The sequence below is a fragment of the Hemicordylus capensis genome, chromosome 3 (genome assembly GCF_027244095.1).
Source record: "Hemicordylus capensis ecotype Gifberg chromosome 3, rHemCap1.1.pri, whole genome shotgun sequence".
Lineage (NCBI taxonomy): Eukaryota > Metazoa > Chordata > Lepidosauria > Squamata > Cordylidae > Hemicordylus > Hemicordylus capensis.
In genome coordinates, this window is record NC_069659.1 from 111,009,514 (window position 1) to 111,028,726 (window position 19,213).

Below are 19,213 nucleotides of genomic sequence, written 5' to 3' on the forward strand. Positions count from 1 at the left end.
TTAGATGGTTCGAAATGCTGCCCCCCAACACAGACAGTTCTTTTCATGGTGGGCAGGATCTAGGCACAGCTAATAGTATTCTACTCACACTGTAGAAACCTCATGTATACATTTCTATCAGAACTCTGGCCCATATACAGTGCAGCGTAATATGGGGAGTTCAGCACTGCCTGTGCCACTGCATGTGTCTTAACTATCACTCATGGTGTTGGAGAACAGGACTGTTACATTCCGACTCAAAATTGTACAACTCCATCATTTCCAGTGGAGGCAGCATCATGCAACTGTGGTTGAGCAATTCGGTGTGGGGCAGCTCTCTTCCATTGTGGTGGTTTAGACATATGCAGCACGCAGGTGGTGCTGAACTGCCCATGTTACGCTGCACTGTATCAATTAATGAATCATCTTTATTACGGTCCAAGACCAGCATAAGATAGAGCAGTAGAGCATGTTTTAAACAAATTATGAAACCATAAAACTATGTTTTAAATTTCTACACTAATGCTATAAAGCTAAAATATAATACTAAAAGGCTACTACCCTAAAAAGAGGGGATAGCTATCAAATTATTAAAAACTCTAAGCATATAAAAAGTAGAATATATAGAATGCCCCAAACAGTGGCTAAAACAGAGTATCTAAAATAAAACATCTAACTAAAAACATTAAAGATATAGTATAAACAGCAGTTAGAAACTATGCAGAGCTGATGCAGGGAAATGGTCTGGCAGTCGCAACCCAGCAGATCCTACACACTGCCATGCAGAACTTGGCAGTGTTACTTGAAGACCAGATCTTCATCTGAGAGCAGCAACCAGATATCGTCATGATTTGAGTGGCAAGGGTACTTGTGAAATAGCGGAAATATAAACTTTGTCTGAATGTCTCTGTAAAAGGGGCAAAAAAGGAGTACATGTTCTGTAGTTTTTACCTCCCTAGTGTCACAGAGACAGTCTCTCTGCAATTGGGATCTTTCTGTATTTGCCTTCCAGTACTGCAGAGACAAGTGCATGACAATAGGCAAGGGTATAAGCCTTTCTGTGGCTTGGGATTTCTAGTTGTGACGGGTGCGTGACGGGGGAGGCAGAATATCTGAGCTTTTCCGAGGACAGGAAGTATGGCACCCTGCCCAGGTCACCCTAGCACTCAGTGTGCATTCGCCTCTGTTTGATGACTGTTTTTGACTGGTCATGGCCCATAGCAAGTGGGAGGTGAGTAAGGCCCAGGAGCGACCACTTAGTCCACATGGCCCTTTTCCAGGAAGATTGAAAATTGTCCAGTAGGGTCAGAGGGCCAAACCCCAAGGGTTGAGGGATAGTTTAAGTGAAAGGTTAAGAAAGGACAGCCATACTCTGGCCTCAGCATTTATCATGCCTGTTTCCAAGCATAGATCGGCATTTGTCATGGCCCAGACCTCTGAGTCAGAAGAGTCAGAGGAGGAGCGGGAGGTTTTGGTTGGGAGAGCAGGCTCAGAAGCACATCAGGAAGATTTGGCTGTGAGAACAGACTCTGAAGCTGAGGTGGAACGGCAGTAGACAGGGGAATCTGAACAGCTGACAGAGATGAGGGCTGAGGAGACTGATCAGGAGGAAGCTGGAATTTCACCTGTGTTAAGAATACGTCTCGAGAGAAAGGTTCAGTGGGAGACACGCAGGCGTAAGATCTTGCGGGAGAGGGAATAGAAATGCTGCTGGTTATCTTGAGCCCTATATCAAGCAAACGCTGTTCCTGAGACAATACTATCAGCAACATTGCCTACCGCAGACAGTGTTCCTCGTGCTTATAATTGTTAAACCTTTTCTTGTTTCAGCCTGTCCTTGTTCTGTTCCTTCCTTGCTCCTTTATTTCAGTTATTGCTCAGATATTGTAGAGGGGGCTATCTAGTTTAGTTTCAAGTGGACTTTATTTTGTTTCTATTACTTTATCTTTGAGAGTCATCCTTCGCTTTTGTCTGTGCAGCTAAGCTGCTACTTTCTTATCTACAGAATTTCTATCTTGACTCACAGAAGTGGAGCTGGAGTGACCATAAATCCTGTCGGGTCAGCCGGGCCAACATATTTACAACAGCATTTGAGACACAGTGAGGCACTTGGAGGGCTGCGCTTAGGAATTTGGACTTCATCAGCTCCGAGGGAGCAAGATTGGAGGGGGCCCCCGATTGGGCACCATAGAGGAGTTGCGCCAACTTTTTGGCCTCAAATAGTTTGAGCTCTGTGGGAATGTTCTGGCCCCCTCTAGTCCATAGAAATTTTAGAATGGTGGCGGAGCTCCTTTGAGCAGTGAGGGCAACGAGATAGCGCAGGATCCCACGCACCCTGGAAATTATCTCTTTCAGCTTCTGCCTTCGAGAAGGAGGTATAGGGTCTTAAAGACGAGGACCAGCCGCTTGAGAAGTAGCTTCTATCCAAAAGTGGTCTCAGCTTTGAACGCAGCAAAACACAGCTTCTGAGGGGTTTTTTTGTATTTAGTTTTTAGAGTTTTTTAGTGGGTTTTTAGTGGGTTGATGGGAGGGGGGCGTATGGGTATATGTTTAGATTATTCTTGTTAGGTCCTGTGGTAGTGGTTGTAGATTCTTTTCAATCTCGTTGTTCTGCACAGGACAATGACAATAAAGATGTATCTATCTATCTATCTATGAATGCAGTGGGCCTTTCCTTACCCTGGGGGGAGGCAACCCCCTGGAAGGCATGCCCAGTAGGGTATGGGAAGCCCAGGATAGGGAAGGAGCTTGAGAGCTGAGTTGTTAACTGGTCGCCATCTTTGCTACGCTTCCTCCACTTCACTGTATGTAGGCCCCTGGCTTTAAATGTATTGGAATGCATGTAATTCTGTTAGATGCTTTCAACATAGTTAACTGTTTCTCCATTATTTCTCCCCTCTTTCCCCCCGCTCCAGGGCTTTTATGACAAAGCCATGCCAAAGGCAGAAAAAGCCGTTGAATATGGTGGAGGTAAGATCAGCTGATGGTTCTTAAATGACTCTTGTGGTAAACTACACTATCATAATACAATTTTTCTGTGTTTTGTTAAATTGCAACTACATTGAACTTGTTCTGCAAACTTATCCATGGTTTATGAATCTTTGTTTTATATTTTGGAACCTAGTCATATGTTTTCTTTCAAATATTTGGCAAAAGCACAAGGATCACATGGACTCTTCATATAATTGTATTCTTCAGACAATTGGGTTCTATCTTATTGTAGGCATTTCAGCTGGAACTAATCAGAATGTGTTGTATCAATCTGTGGGTGTTTTCATAATGTTTAATCTTGAGTTTTGAAATGTTTAACTCTCCTAATGACATACAGAGGTTAATTCTCAAGATTCAAAACTAGTTTTGTTCTGTTATTTGATATGGCAATCCTGTTTTTAAAAGAATTGGTTTTTCAGTACTGTATCTTTTTGATTTGGATTACTTGGAGTGCTCTAGCCACATCTTAATTTTGGTGTGACAGTTCTAGCAAATCTGATCCTGAATGAATAGCGAGTATTCTGTCAGAGAGAGAGAGAGAGAGAGAGAGTGTTAGAGCCATGCTATTTCTGCCCCCACACTGAGGCTGGATGAGCACTCTGCCATTAGCACTGCACTGCAGATGGGTCAGTGCTTTCTTTGCACAACCACCAGGAAAACAAATCCCCACCCCCCACCTCACCCAGTAAACTTTATGAAAAGCCCGGCAGTGCAGGGACAATGGCTGCCTTGCTGCTCTTTATAGCTTTTAAAAATGGGAGGAAGTAAGGCTCCAGCACTGGATGGGTATTCTGGCAACAGCAGGATGAAACATATTCCCTCAAAGAATTTTTTTTAAATTAAAGATTTTACAAAATAATGTGAATATGTTTATGATGTATTTGATGTAAAGAGTACATGAGACATGCACAATCACAGTAGCAATGAAGGGAGAGTAACCAAATACAAATTATGATACATCAGTGTTCTGGGAAAAGTGCTTTCTTGATGACAACTGGCTAAAGTGCAGATATATGTCCCATATTCACCAAAGCACACTTGTTGCACTATAAATTGATGTTGTGGGAATACCATGAGTTGTTTAAGCAATTTTATCTCTGTGTGTTATGCATGTTGTGATCTGCATGATATAAATGTTACCATACTCTATGTCCTATACATTTGTGTCTGTGGCTCAGGACACCAGCTAGCTTTGGAAACTAATTTCAGTGACTCGATGTTCCACAGATTTGTCTACTAATACATCTTTACTGTTGTTATGTACACCATCTAGAGATATCTATATCGAGTGGTATATAAATATGATAAATAAATCAGCCAGTCAGTTTGGTCACTTGTCCATATTCACCTCTCTCACAACAGTAAGATCAATACCTGTGACTATTTCCCTGTGGCAGCAATACGTCCCAGCTGCCAAAAACATTACTGATTTCCAGTCATCTTACAACACCACCTTTTCAGATAGCTTAGCTATGTTACTTTGGGAGTACAGGTAACATCATAATCAAATAATATCCCTTATTTTCCCAAAAGATTTCATTAAGATTTTCCCTTAATGATTAGGCATTGCTAAAATATATTAAGCAGATCTTTACGGAGCACCTGAATTCACACTGGCAGAACTGAGGGCTATTCTAGAAGCTTAGGAAAATAATGTAGTAGAGACCTTATGGACAGTATCACTTCAGAATGCAAATGGAAGACTTAAGCTTTTTAAAGTGTGTTCCTGGAGAACAAAAACAACACAGCATATAGGAAACAAACATATTAGACAGAAGCTTTAGCTTAGCCTTCTTGCTCATATTAGTTCTCTTTATGCAGATAACTTTTTTTTTTTAAGAGAGGGGAATTTTTTTTTTTAAATGTAGTCTTGTTCCCACCCGTGCCACAGTTTGAAATGGTACAGTCCATAAAGAATTTTGCTTCTTGACTTTATTAACAAAATTACAGCCTATGTGTAATCCTTTCAGTGCTGTTTTAACAGAGGTGATCTAAATAGCATTGATTAATGTTACAACTTTTAAGAGTGATAACCTTTCCTCCCTTTAGTGACCTCCTCCTCCTCCTCCAAATATTTATATACTGCCTTTAAACAAAAGTTTCCAAAGCGGTTTACATAGAGAAATAATAAATAAATATGATTGCTCCCTGTCCCCAAATGGCTCACAATCTAAAAAGAAACATAAGACAGACACCAGCAACAGTCACTGGAAGTAATGTGCTGGGGGTGGATAGGGTCAGTTACTCTCCCCCTGCTAAATAAAGAGAATCACCACGTTAAAAAGGTGCCTCTTTGCCCAGTTAGCAGGGGAGCTAACATACTAGTATATGTGTTAGTATTGCACTAGTATGATACAAGATACATGCCTCTGATTGCATGATGTTGCACAAACACAAGCAGAAGACCTTCTCCAGAACTCACATAATTTTGTCCAACATGTCAGCGACTTCAGCGAGCGCAAGACCAATTCTGGAACAGAGCTTCCTTCTTTTGTACAATGTCATTACACTCTGTCCTTGTGCTAGTGCAACTCTGTATGCAGACCAGTGGTTTTGTGGCCTGCTACAAGAGTAAACGAAAGCATCTGCATTATGGAGGAGAATAAGGAGATCACCAAAAGGAGAATTGTAATTGCTTTTTGTAATTGTTTTGGTAACGGTCAGTTGTTTGGAATAGGAAAGTGAAATTATTATACATATTGCTTCTAACTTAATTGAAATAGTGCAAAATGTATATGCAGTGATATTTTTGTTTAACCTTTTAGAATGCTATGAATTTCTCAAATGTCCACCTCCAGGATTTTACCCAAGGCTTGGTGTCATCAGCTTTGCTGGTGTTGTTGGATTGTTCCTGGCTAAAGGTACATGATGATTTATACCAAATGACAGATATTGAAAACTAACTTTTTCAATTTACATTATTCTTAAACTATAGAGTAGACCCAGTTGTTCTTCTAAATGCCTCTTCTAGGGAGGCATAAATTTGTAAATTAGTGTTCATTGTTACTGACTTTGAAATGTATTAAAAGAAAAGTTCATTTAAAAAGTCAGTGTTATGGATCTTAGAGTACTATGGTTCACCTCGATATAGAAAAATTACTAAATTATTCATAAGCTAGGTTCACTTACCAAAGCAAACAATACTTACTTGAGATACATCACATTGACTTACGTATATGTGAGCATCATGACTTGGTGGATGCAAGGGCAGATTAGCAATTCTTGGGGAGGACCCGCCCCTGAAGAATTCTCTTTACCCACTACTTAACATCTAAGGTGGGTGCGGGGGGGGGTGTAGCCATAAGACTGCATGTATTATGTTTCTATTAAGATTGATATTTTAGTTTGGCAAAAAAATCTAGAGGCTCACACTCACTGGAATCCATTAAATAAAACAATCCCCTTATTTAGGAAGGATCAGTCTTTCCAAATAAAATTGGAAGACTGATCTCATCTTGAAGCCTGACTCTGATTGCCATATTTATGTAGAAAATCAAGACATCTGAAGAACAATATTTCATTTTGATACAAAATTTGATGACTTTTTTTGACTCCTAGAATTCTTTGCTTTCGCTTTGAAAAGTGTCTAGCCTTTTGAATAGGGATGTGCATGGAACCAGTTCAGAGGTCCTTTATGGGCCTTCAAACTGGTTTGATTGGCTGCCGGTTCCACCAGTTCGAAGGTGGGGGGTGGCATAGCTTTAAGGGCGGAGGAGGGTGCACTTACCCCTCCCTCCACTTTCCCCCTGCTGGCGCTCCATTTGTAAAGTCTCTGTCAGGGCAGCAGCGTACCTTCCTGCTGCCCCGTGCCCTCTTTGGCCAGAAGTGCTGGGTGCACATGCGCATGCCGAGCATGTGCACATGCACACGCCTGGCATGCGCATGCGCACCCAGCACTTCCAGCCAAAGGGGGCATGGGGAGTCAGGGAGGCATGCTGCCGCCCTGATGGGGACTTTACAAATGGAGCGCTGGTGGGGGGAAAGTGGAGGGAGGGGTAAGTGCACCCTCCTCTGCCCTTAAAGCTATGCCCCTCCCCTCCGCCTTCAAACTGACCCCTGCCGGTTCCATGCACATCCCTGCCTTTGAATGCAGAAAATAATCTGGGAACAAGTGGGCAGCATCTGCCAGTGGCTCAGAAACTAGACTAGAATGTGTTTGGTGATATGGGCAGGTACTTCTTAATTCAATATAGCTTTGTTTTTGTCCTCTTGTCTTCAAATGCCACACCAATGCCATTTTGATACACTCTCATCCCATCCTGTTCCCTGTCAAAACAACTCTCTAACAAAATTGTGTATATTTGCTTTATTTAATCTGGCTAAAGCATATGTGTATACACATTAGTGCATATTGCTTTATTCAGTACATTTAGTGAATACTGTGTAAATTAATTTTTCTTTTATGGAGTAGGCTCCAAAATAAAGAAGCTCGTCTACCCAGTAAGTTTCATGGGAATTGGTGCCTCCCTGTACTATCCACAGCAAGCCATTGCCATTGCCAAGGTCAGTAGCTTGTGGGAAATAACATTTTATTCCTATTTCTGTAGATTTTAATATGGCTTTCAGTGTGGCAGATGCTGTTAACTGCCATTGTGCTTGGTTTTCAAAAATAAAACTGCACAACCTTTCTTCCAAATAGTTTGTGCTACAATAACATGCAGCTTAAAATGTTAGAATTATACAATGTTTAGTAGAGTGCTCTGTTTCTTGTAGTGTATCCTATTGTCACACCAGTGTACCAGCTAGGCAGCCTGTAAGGTTTTGTGGCTCTGATATGATAGGAACATAGAAAGCTGCCTTCTACCAAGTCAAACCATTGGTCCATCTAGCTCAGTATTGTCTACACAGACTGTCAGTGGCTTCTCCAAGGTTACATAATGACTCTCAGCCCTATCTGGAGATGCCAAGAGCAAAGAGGCGCCTTTTTAAAATGGTGATTCTTTTTATTTAGCAGCGGGAGAGCAACTGGCCCTATCCATCCCCAGCACAGAATCCCTCCAGTGGTTATTGCTGGTGTCTGTCTTATGTTCCTTTTTTAGATTGTGAGCCATTTGGGGACAAGGAGCCATTTTTATTTGTTTATTTATATCTATGTAAACAGCTTTGAATATTTTAAAATATTAATCGTATTCATCGTATGCCAGGGAGGAAACTTGGAACCTTGTGCATGCAAGCATGCAGATGCTCAGGAAAAGCAGCCCCATCCTATAGGGGATATCTTACAGTGCTCACATGTAGACTCCCATTCAAATGCAAACCAGGATGGACCCTGCTTAGCAAAGGGGACAATTCCTGCTTGCTACCACAAGATCAGCTCTCCTCCCATACAAAGGTATGTGTATATGATGAAAAGCCCATGTAGGATTGTTTCAGGCGCGTAACAACGATCGGGCAAGGGGAGACAGTTGTCTGGGGGCCCCACTGCCTGGAGGGGCCCCCCAGAGGCACCTCACGTGACTCCCCATTGACCCCTGCCCAGCCCCAAGGCCCTCAGCCACTTGCCCTGTTTGCTGTCTCTCCAGCTTCTTCTCCTGGCCGGCAATCCAGGCAGCAGGCAAGCTGCAAAGAGCTCCTTTTCTCCCGCCTCTCAGCTGATCAGCAGGTGGGCGGGGCTTCCACGGAGGCCTCGTGTAGGCCTCTGTGAAGCCTGAACTCGAGTAGGGCACAAGCCAGCCAGGAAGGAGGAGGCAGCCAGAGTGGCCACCACTGTTCTCTGCAGCAGAAGACCCCTTGCTGCCAGGTAGAGTGTGAACTCCTTTTTGTGGTTACCTTTCCCCCCCTCCCCCCAGATATATAGGCATCTGCTTGCCATAGGGCTTTGATATGGGGGGGAGGGACTGAGAAGTCTCTGAATATTTATTTTTAAACAGCTTGGAAAATTTGCTGGCTTAAAAAAAACTGTCTAAAAAGTCCTATAAGTGGCTTGTTTCATGGCAGAAAATTACAAAAACTTCTGGAAGAAACAGTATTATATTTCATTCATTCATTCATTCATTCATTCATTTATAAATGCACTTATGTTCAAGTTGTTTTGCAGCCCAGAAGGTCTGAGTGAGAACTGTGAAGCATGTCTTGTGCTTTTATTTTATTTTATTTTATTCTTGTGTGTGAACTGCTCTCCAATAACTTGCAGGGACTTCAGGGTAAATCTGGCCAACATGTGAATGCAGCACCTCTGTTCCAGAGGAGATGTGTGTTAAAGGGCTTTAAAAGCCTGGTGTGAAAAGACTCCTGGAATCGAACTTGACTGAATTTGTTCAGAATTCTGAGAAAACAAACATAGGCTCACCCTGCATGGTTGAAAGTCTCCTTTGCTAATCTGCAGCAAGCGGTCCATTTTAATCATTCATCTTTCTAGTGTGTTCTAGGCATTAAAAGTAAAACAAATGTATAGTACTCAATGTATATCACTATATATTGTGACGTGTGCGTGTGTGTATTCAGTGAAATGTATTTCCAGGCAGCATACTTATTTTGGAATATCAGACTTAAATCCTTGGGGGCCTGGGGTGTGCGGAGGCCCTGGACTTTGCGGGGGGGGGCATTTTAAAATCTTGTCTCTGGGCCCATTCCAACCTTGCTACGCCCCTGGATTGTTTTCCCTTTTTGTATCCAACCTAGGTTTTTGTTAGATTTCATGTGTGGGGAGATTTCTTGTGACACAGTTTTATATAGTCCTCTTTCTGAAGAATCTTCTTGTGTGATTGATATTTCTCTGTTTCCCTGTGGCTTCTTGTCTGAATAATGATGATCTCTCTGGTCCTACTTGAAATGGAAAGATTTGTCATGTCTTATCACAGTTAATGCTGAAGAAGCAGCTATTTTAGAGAGACTTTTCCTTAACTGATATTTACTCTAGAACATCTGAAGCAGCAGCCTTATAGTAGCATCTGTATCAGAATACAAATGTTAGATTGCTAAGTTAGGGTAGGAAGGGGCTATATAGGATCTTTTTTTGAGACAGTGCCTATTTAAACTAGATGTCAGCAACCTAAACCAGGTAACCAGTCACAGAAAAACCAGCATGCATATTGATTGTATAAACCCATCCTTAGAGTATAACTTGAAATATTATCCATTATATGCTCAACATGTTAATGTGTTGGAACAACAAGCATCATACTGAATTGCTCTTAAAAGTAATATTCATTTGCATTGCATTGCAAAGATGATGAGTACAGATACAGCACCATCTGTTTGTAAGATGGTGGCTCTCATTCTAAGTTAATGATTAATCAGGGCTCCTGTTTTGCAATTGAAGTTTTGAACTTCTGTAACTGAATTCTTTGAACTGCTCCTGTAAAAGGATAGGCCAAAGAATGGAAAAAAAGCAGCTCAAAATGAGCTTTAATTTTCCTTTCTCAACCCATCTTATGCTCTGTTAAGCATCTTTTCAACCAACTTCTGTTTCTCTGTTTTTACTTTTTATCAGGCTGGATTTCTTATACACGTTTGCATGGGTTGTATTAAACAGCTTTTTTGTTTGAAATAATGCAGGACAGTTAAGAACACCACTGTTACTGATGCAGCAGTTTTGCTAAGCTCAAGAGGTGCTGAAGTGAATCAGTACTGCCCATATGACTTTCTTCCTACATTACATGGGGCAAAGCAGATATGTAGAACGGCCAAAGACTGGCAAAAGGGTAATGGGGTCGGGAGGGGGGGTGTCTTCAAAAGCATAGAGAGTAACCAATTCGGAAGGGTGGCATGATTGGCAGTGAGGGAAGAGATTTGCATAGCAGAGGCATTACAAATGAAGGCAGGAAATATGACAGAGGAATGACTAGCAAGGAGAAGCTACAGTAACCTACTGGATGCTTGTCCAGATCAGGAGTGAAAGAGGAAGGGGTTTGGGAGTGTCTTGTAGATGATTGGAAGGAATGTGCCAGGGTTTGGCAATGCCTTGAATGTTGAAGATGGTTTCTTCTCTGACAAAGACAGAAATGTGGGAGGATTTGATCCCATGTGTGGGGAAAGTGGCTTTGTCCACTGGCACTCATTTTGAGGCATCTAGGAAAGCAGGATTACAGTTTGTGAAGCATTTAGGATACAGAAAAGTGCTGCATAAATAGTATATAATTAAAAACAAGTTTCCTTGAAATTTCAAAACATTGTATGAAGGCCAACTCTGTTTGTTTGCTCAGTGTTGGCCTAGTCTTATTTCTGCATGTCCTGTTACGGCCATTATTATTGAGATTTTTAAATATTTGCTAGATCAGCTCTGTTGATCTAGTAGTTAATAGTGGCACTGGCTAAGATGATGATGTGTTGTGGTGTCCATTGTATGATTTTGTGAAATTTCTCTCTCCTTGTGCATAAGCTGGTCTATGACTGCTATTAGCAGCTTCACACACACACACACACACACACACACCCATGTATAGAGTAACCGTTTTTGAGGTGGCAACAATTGTATAGATGATTCTATGGTCTAAAGTTTTACTCTGTAATGTATTAAATAATCCTCATCAGCATCATTAGACAGGATACATATTTTGTTATAAGGATTGATGGGTAAATACAATAAAAATGACCAGACTAGTGACTCTGGTAAAACTTCTTGATGGATATTGATAAAAACCTAAGAGACAATTAGAAATTTTTAAAAATATGGTTTTTCAAATGGCTGTTGAACTGACGACTGAATTTGTTATATCTCTGATTTTTAAAAGGTAACTGGTTCTCAGTTGTATGAATGGAGTCTGCAAGCATACATAAATATAGAATCTCTCTGGAAGGATAGTCCAAAAAAGAAAAAATCTGCAAAAGCAAGTGACAAGGTATAAAACTGCAGAGGTTGTTTTTTCAAAATATATAGTTATGTCTCCATTAGATGTTTCTGCTGAAGTTCTTGGCATTCTGTCTATCATATTTCTCTACTGCCTGACATGAGCATCCCTAGGTCATGTACATAAATTAAAATTCAAATAAAAACAGAATAAAATGATTAAAACAATTGACATAAATCCAAATAAAATTAATTAAAAGCCTAAGAAAACATGTGTGTCTTAAAGGTATTTTAAAAAAACAGCCAAGGATGGAGAACTTCTGGTTTTAACAGGGAGTGCATTCCAGAGTACTGGGGCAGCCACAGAGAAGGCCGAGTCCCGAATCTTCATTTGCTTGTGATTTGGTATCCTTCATGGTTTCTGTGCAAAGAGCTGAGTCAGGATAAACCAAATCAGTCATATGCAATCAAAAGCCATACTTCTCCTTACTTTAAAGTAAGTTTTCTCATAATTAGGAAAGGAAATATACTTTTAGAAATGGCATGTTGCTATAGCTTTGGGATGAAAGCAGTGTGCTACTGCTGCTCTTATACTGTAAGTTTTTCTTGACTAAATGCAGTGTAAGATGCCATTTCGATCCTTACTGCTACTAATTAGCCAATGTGCAGTGCTTGCTGTGCTTTATATTAATTTTTCATACAAACTGATTATAATTGTTTTAATTCTTGTTTTCTGGTTTTATAACTGCCATTTTAAGATGCTGTTTTCTTGGAAGTGCTTAGTTGCCTTGCAGACTTCATTGTGGAGTTGAAAGGCAGGATAGAAATATCTTTATAAACGGATAAAATTCCATTGTCATTATCAAAATTATATCTGAATTTTATTTTACTTGGAAGAACAATGTGAAGACTCAGTGGCACACTGCCATCTAATCCGTAGCTTCGTACTTGTCTTTATTGAATGTATCTAGACATAGGGCATTCTATTGTAAATGGTGATTGATATGTTCTTGTGTGGGAAAGGCAGACATTGTGCTTTCTGTCAAGAGATAGAAAAATAGTGTCTGTATAAAGGGTGACATCTCAGTCTTCCTATCAACATAACAACTACTGTCTCTGTACATGACTTCTAAGATGTAGAGGTGACAGAAGGACAACCTGCTTTAGGAAGGTGAGCGATTACACATGAGGGTAAAGTCTCCACAGCAAACATGGATTGCCTGCTCTAAACCAGTTAGTATTTGCTCTCTTAAAAGCAGTGGTAATGAAAAATAACTGTTTGTCAAGTGAAATGGGCCATATTACAGTAATTACTGCAAGGTTGGGGAAACAATGTCTGAAATAATTAGAACTCCAAATATTTTGTGTTTTCCATTACACTTCACTTTTCCATAGTTGATTACTCAGAAACATTTATGCCAAAGCATAACTTGTTTATTGTATGAAACATTGAGCCTAGGTATTGGACCAGGGATTGCGGCCACTGAAGTCCCTCAAGTTTGCTATTAGCCTAGGACAGGGTTTCTCAACATGTGGGTCCCCAGATGTTATTGGACTTCAACTCCCATAATCCCCAGCCTCAGTGGCCTTTGGTTGAGAATTATGGGAGTTGAAGTCTAATTACATCTGGGGACCCACACGTTGAGAATCCCTGGCCTAGGACATATCCTGGTTTTGATTAGGAACCCCTTCTAGCTAGCTGGCTGGCTGGCTAACTCAAATAGTTTGGCATGTTAGCCATTCAGATCAGTTCAGCACATGAACCACCCAGCACCACAAATGCAGTTTAGCGCCTTAAATCAGAAATTACTTAAGGAAAATGAATCCATCTGAATCAATGTACAGGTGAAACTCGAAAAATTAGAATATCGTGCAAAAGTTCATTAATTTCAGTAATGCAAATTAAAAGGTGAAACTGATATATGAGATAGACGCATTACATGCAAAGCAAGATAAGTCAAGCCTTAATTTGTTATAATTGTGATGATCATGGCCTACAGCTCATGAGAACCCCAAATCCACAATCCCAGAAAATTAGAATACTATGAAAAGGTTCAACAGTCTAGGCTCCAGGTGTCCCACTCCAATCAGCTAATCAATCCATAACACCTGCAAAGGGTTCCTGAGCCTTTAAATGGTCTCTCAGTCTGGTTCATTAGGAATCACAATCATGGGAAAGACTGCTGACTTGACAGTTGTGCAGAAAACCATCATTGACACCCTCCATAAGGAGGGAAAGCCTCAAAGGGTAATTGCAAAAGAAGTTGGATGTTCCCAAAGTGCTGTATCAAAGCACATCAATAGAAAGTTATGTGGAAGGGAAAAGTGTGGAAGAAAAAGGTGCACAAGCAGCAGGGATGACTGCAGCCTGGAGAGGATTGTCAGGAAAAGACCATTCAAAAGTGTTGGGGACTTTCACAAGGAGTGGACTGAGGCTGGAGTTAGTGCATCAAGAGCCACCACACACAGATGGATCCTGGACATGGGCTTCAAATGTCGTATTCCTCTTGTCAAGCCGCTCCTGAACAACAAACAACGTCAGAAGTGTCTTACCTGGGCTCAAGAAAAAAAGAACTGGTCTGTTGCTCAGTGGTCCAAAGTCCTCTTTTCTGATGAGAGCAACTTTTGCATCTCATTTGGAAACCAAGGACCCAGAGTCTGGAGGAAGAATGGAGAGGCACACAATGCAAGATGCTTGAAGTCCAGTGTGAAGTTTCCACAGTCTGTGTTGATTTGGGGAGCCATGTCATCTGCTGGTGTTGGTCCGCTGTGCTTCATTAAGTCCAGGGTCAACGGAGCCGTCTATCAGGAGATTTTGGAGCACTTCATGCTTCCTTCCGCAGACGAGCTCTATGGGGATGCTGACTTCATTTTCCAGCAGGACTTGGCACCTGCCCACACTGCCAAAAGTACCAAAACCTGGTTCAATGACCATGGGATTACTGTGCTTGATTGGCCAGCAAACTCGCCTGACCTGAACCCCATAGAGAATCTATGGGGCATTGCCAAGAGAAGGATGAAAGACATGAGACCAAACAATGCAGAAGAGCTGAAGGCCGCTATTGAAGCATCCTGGTCTTCCATAACACCTCACCAGTGCCACAGGCTGATAGCATCCATGCCACGCTGCATTGAGGCAGTAATTGCTGCAAAAGGGGCCCAAACCAAGTACTGAATACATATGCATGCTTATACTTTTCAGAGGTCCGATATTGTTCTATTTACAATCCTTGTTTTATTGGTTTCATGTAATATTCTAATTTTCTGGGATGGTGGATTTGGGGTTCTCATGATCTGTACGCCATGATCATCACAATTATAACAAATTAAGGCTTGACTTATCTCCCTTTGCATGTAATGCGTCTATCTCATATATCAGTTTCACCTTTTAATTTGCATTACTGAAATTAATGAACTTTTGCACGATATTCTAATTTTTTGAGTTTCACCTGTAAGTGATCGTAAAAATTTTAGATATTCATTCTCTCTCAACAGAACAGTACACCCTAGATACAAAAAAGCCTAGGTACAATAACAAGCTTAGTTCACTTTCTGCTCCTAGTATCTGAATCACTCTAAACTTGTATCATTAGATCACTTAAGAGTGAGCTCTTTTGTCCAAAGGATCGGCTAAGAAATAGCAATAGCAATAGCACTTACATTTATATACCGCTCTATAGCCGGAGCTCTCTAAGCGGTTTACAATGATTTTTAGCATATTGCCCCCAACATTCTGGGTACTCATTTTACCGACCTCGGAAGGATGGAAGGCTGAGTCAACCTTGAGCCCCTGGTCAGGATCGAACTTGTAACCTTCTGGTTACAGGGTGGCAGTTTTACCACTGCACCACCAGGGGCTCCCATACATTCTGTTTGATCTGTAAAATAGTGTTTCTCTGAAAATCCAGAATTATGTATTATGCAATTAGGCTGTAGTCCTAACTCTGAAGAGAAGTGAAAATTCACTTTGGAATGATGTAAGCTTGTAATTTAGGATTATGGAAAGTGATGCACCACATACTTTTATTTCACAGAAACTTAAAATGTTAGGTTTTTTAAATAATCTCTCTGCTTGTTGAGATATCTGCCGGTCGGATTTCTGCTTCAGTGTAACTTCACTCTGTGTTGTTTTTCAAGGGTGATGCAGAAAGTTACAAGTCAGTAAAAGTGCAAGAAGGTTCTGGTGAAGTAAGAACAATAAAATAAAAGTCTTCACAGCTTCTCATCGAACAGGTAGGGCACAGTACTTGCCCATGATTCTTATGAAAAAGAATGCATTATTATCCAAAGCAGTATTTATTTAAAATTGTCCTTGTCTTAAGGAGTATAGATGGCAAAGAAAGGTCAAAGAAGATCCATTCCATTCCATCGGGATTTCTGGATCAGTGGCTTGATTTGGTTGTGGAATATAAAGTCTTCCTTATAGTAAATACTGCTGAATTTTGCATCAAGTCTAATAGTGTAAATACTATAATTACGTTTGAAAAACAAAATTAACTTGTTTTCCCATGTAGCTGTGTTTTCTACTATTTCTAAATCAAATGTGCACATTTAACAAAATCATAGGTGTCTTCTGGAGCCAAGTTTACAAAATCCAAGTTTAGCACTCTAAGTTAGCACTCTAACTTATCAACAAACCTAGGCTTTGTTGTTGTTGTTCCTGCAGCTCTGCACAGTTACTCAGTTAGAACAGAACATTTCTGAAGTGCCACACTTAAAACCATTAGCTGCATTTTATTAGTCTTGTTATCTCCCTTGATTATTCCAAAGGTATAGTGATGTGCACCATACTTTAACTACAGCAATAAAATGCTTTATAAAGCTTAAAGCTTTAGAAAAGTTTAACTTCTTAAACAGGAACATAAAGCCACCAGCAGAACTTGTATTCTTTCCAGAGCACTATTTTCTACTGCCTGCAATTGTGATATAGCTCAGTGGGAAGAGCATATGCTTTGCAATCCCCAAACAAAAGCATATTAAGCAGAAAGGCTGGGAAACACCTGCCTAGGACCTGAAAAAGCTGCTGGCCATCCAAGAAGCTTGTACTGTGTAAGACTGACAAATGGCCTGATTCAATATACATGGATTTCACACATGCCCTTCTACCCCTCCAAAGCTCTTGCTGTACCAAGGATTTGGAAAGAACCACAACTACCCACTGTGGTCTCGGGTTATGAGATGTCACTTCCCAGGCTATTGAATATGGCAACATGTGCCTCTGTTCAAGCGTGGGTTGGGGCTGAGATAATTAGTACTTGCACCACTCTACAGCTATGACTCCTGCTCTCTTTTTCTCCCATAATGAGAAGAACCTCAGTAGCTCCTCCTAGGTACTTTTCTCCTAGAAGGCTGGAGAAGCTTTTCAAAGGCCTCAATTTTTTTAAATTTTTGGACAAGAAGTCTTTTCCCTAACCCACAAAAAGATGCAATGTGGAAGTGAAGATGATCTAATATTATTTGCATTTTTCTTCTTCTAGAAGAAGAACAAAAATAAACGTTGGGACCAGTAGAGAGCTGTCCTTCCTGCAGCAATGAGAACAAATCTCATTCTGTTCCCCACCACCACTTATAAAATAAACCTTGCTTTGGAAGGGATATATTAAAGATATCCCATTTGTCCTGAAAAGCTTAGGTCACCAACTAAATATCATCTTTCCTTTTTCCTGTGAATACAAGGAGCAAAAATAAAAATCTCTTCCATCCTGCCCCAGTCAAAGTTTTCCTTGTGAATTCCTGCATGCAAGATAAATCATGTTTTGATCTATGCAAAGTATTTTTCAGTTAGTATTTGGATATATTAGATAACAAAAACTTCTGTACACTGTTTCTCAACAAAGTTGAATGAGTTCTTTGCATCTGTCTTCATGGAGGATACTGACCATATACCCTCTCTGTAACTGAGCTTCTCAGGTTTAGAGGCGACAAGGGAAGATGTTCAAAACATCTTTGAAAAACTAAAAATTAACAAATTGACAGGGCCAGAAGGCATATCCACCCAAGGATTCTGAAGGAACTTAGATGTGAAATTGTTGATCTCCTAGCAAAAAATGTAACTAGTCCCTACAATAAGACCAGAGGACTAGAAAGTAGTGAATGTAATTCTGATTTTCAAAAAGGGGTCCAGGGGGAGATCTGGGAAATTACAGGTCAGTTAGTTTGACTTCAGTGCTGGGTAAATTGTCGGAAAGCATACTTAAAGACAAAATGGTTAAACATATAGAAGAAAAGGCCTTGCTGAAGAAGAACCAGCATGGCTTCTGCAAGGGAAAGTCTTGCCTCACTAACCTTTTGGAGTTCTTGAGTGTCAATAGGCATGTGGATAAAGGTGATCCAATTGACATAGTATACTTCGACTCCAAAAAGCTTTTGACAAAGTTCCCCACCAAAGGCTCTTGAGTAGATTTAGCAGTCATGGGATAAGGGGACAGGCTCATGTGGATAGGTAACTGGTTGAAGGACAGGAAATGGAGGGTAGGAATAAATGGACAGTTTTCACAATGGAGAGAAGTAAGAAGTGAGGTCCCCCAGGAATCTGAACTGGAACCAGTGCTCTTTAATTTGTTTATAAATGATCTAGAAGTTGGGGTAAGTAGCAAAGTGGCCAAATTTGCAGGTGGCACTAAGCTGTTTAGGGTAGTGAAATCCACAAAAGATTGTGAGGAGCTCCAAAAAGATCTCCAAACTGGGAGAAGTGGATGACAAAATGGCAAATGTGATTCAGTGTAAGCAAGTGCAAAGTGATGCATATTGGGTTAAAATACCCCAACTTCACATATATGCTGATGGGATCTGAGCTGTTGGTGACTGACCCAGGAGAGAGATCTTGGGGTTGTGATGGACAGCTCATTGAAAATGTTGACAGTGCGCTGCAGCTGTGGAAAAAGGCCAATTTCATGCTAGCGATCATTAGGAAAAGGATTGAAAATAAAAATGCTGATATTATAATCCCTTATACAAATCTATGGTGCAGCCACATCTGGAATACTGCATACAGTTTTGGTCACTGTATCTTAAGAAGGATATTGTAGAACTGGAAAAGGTGCAGAAGAGGGCAACCGAGATGACCAGGGGCCTGGAGCACCTTCCTTATGAGGCTAGGCTACAACATCTGGGGCTCTTTACCTTGGGAAAGAGGTGACTAAGGGGAGACATAATTGAGATGTATACAGTTATGCAAGTAGTGGAGAGAGTGGACAGAGAGAAATGTTTATCCCTCTCTCACAACACTAGAACCAGGGGTCATCCCATGAAACTGAAGGTTGGAAAATTTAAGACTAACAATAGGAAGTACTTTTTCACACAGTGCATAATTAATTTGTGGAATTCTTTGCCATGGCATGTAGAGATGGCCAACAGCTTGGATGGCTTTAAAAGGGGCTTAGACAAATTCATGGAAGGACACTAGTGGCTACTAGTCTGGTAGCTGTGGGCCACCTCCAGCCTCAGAGGCACGATGCATCTAAATACCAGTCATAGGAGAGCAACAGCAGGAGAGAGAGCATGCATATACCTCTT

The 19,213-nt window shown here is 40.8% G+C and overlaps 1 protein-coding gene across 1 annotated transcript in view; it reads left to right on the forward strand.

Annotated features, from left to right (window-relative positions):
- Positions 1 to 19,213, forward strand: part of APOO (apolipoprotein O) — a 38,483-nt gene that overhangs the window by 17,487 nt on the left and 1,783 nt on the right. The window contains exons 4-8 of the mRNA XM_053308649.1: positions 2,895 to 2,949; positions 5,736 to 5,831; positions 7,382 to 7,473; positions 11,643 to 11,750; positions 15,836 to 15,931. Of these exons, the coding sequence (XP_053164624.1) occupies positions 2,895 to 2,949; positions 5,736 to 5,831; positions 7,382 to 7,473; positions 11,643 to 11,750; positions 15,836 to 15,904 (420 nt within the window). The 3' untranslated portion in view covers positions 15,905 to 15,931. The remainder of the gene's footprint in view (positions 1 to 2,894; positions 2,950 to 5,735; positions 5,832 to 7,381; positions 7,474 to 11,642; positions 11,751 to 15,835; positions 15,932 to 19,213) is intronic.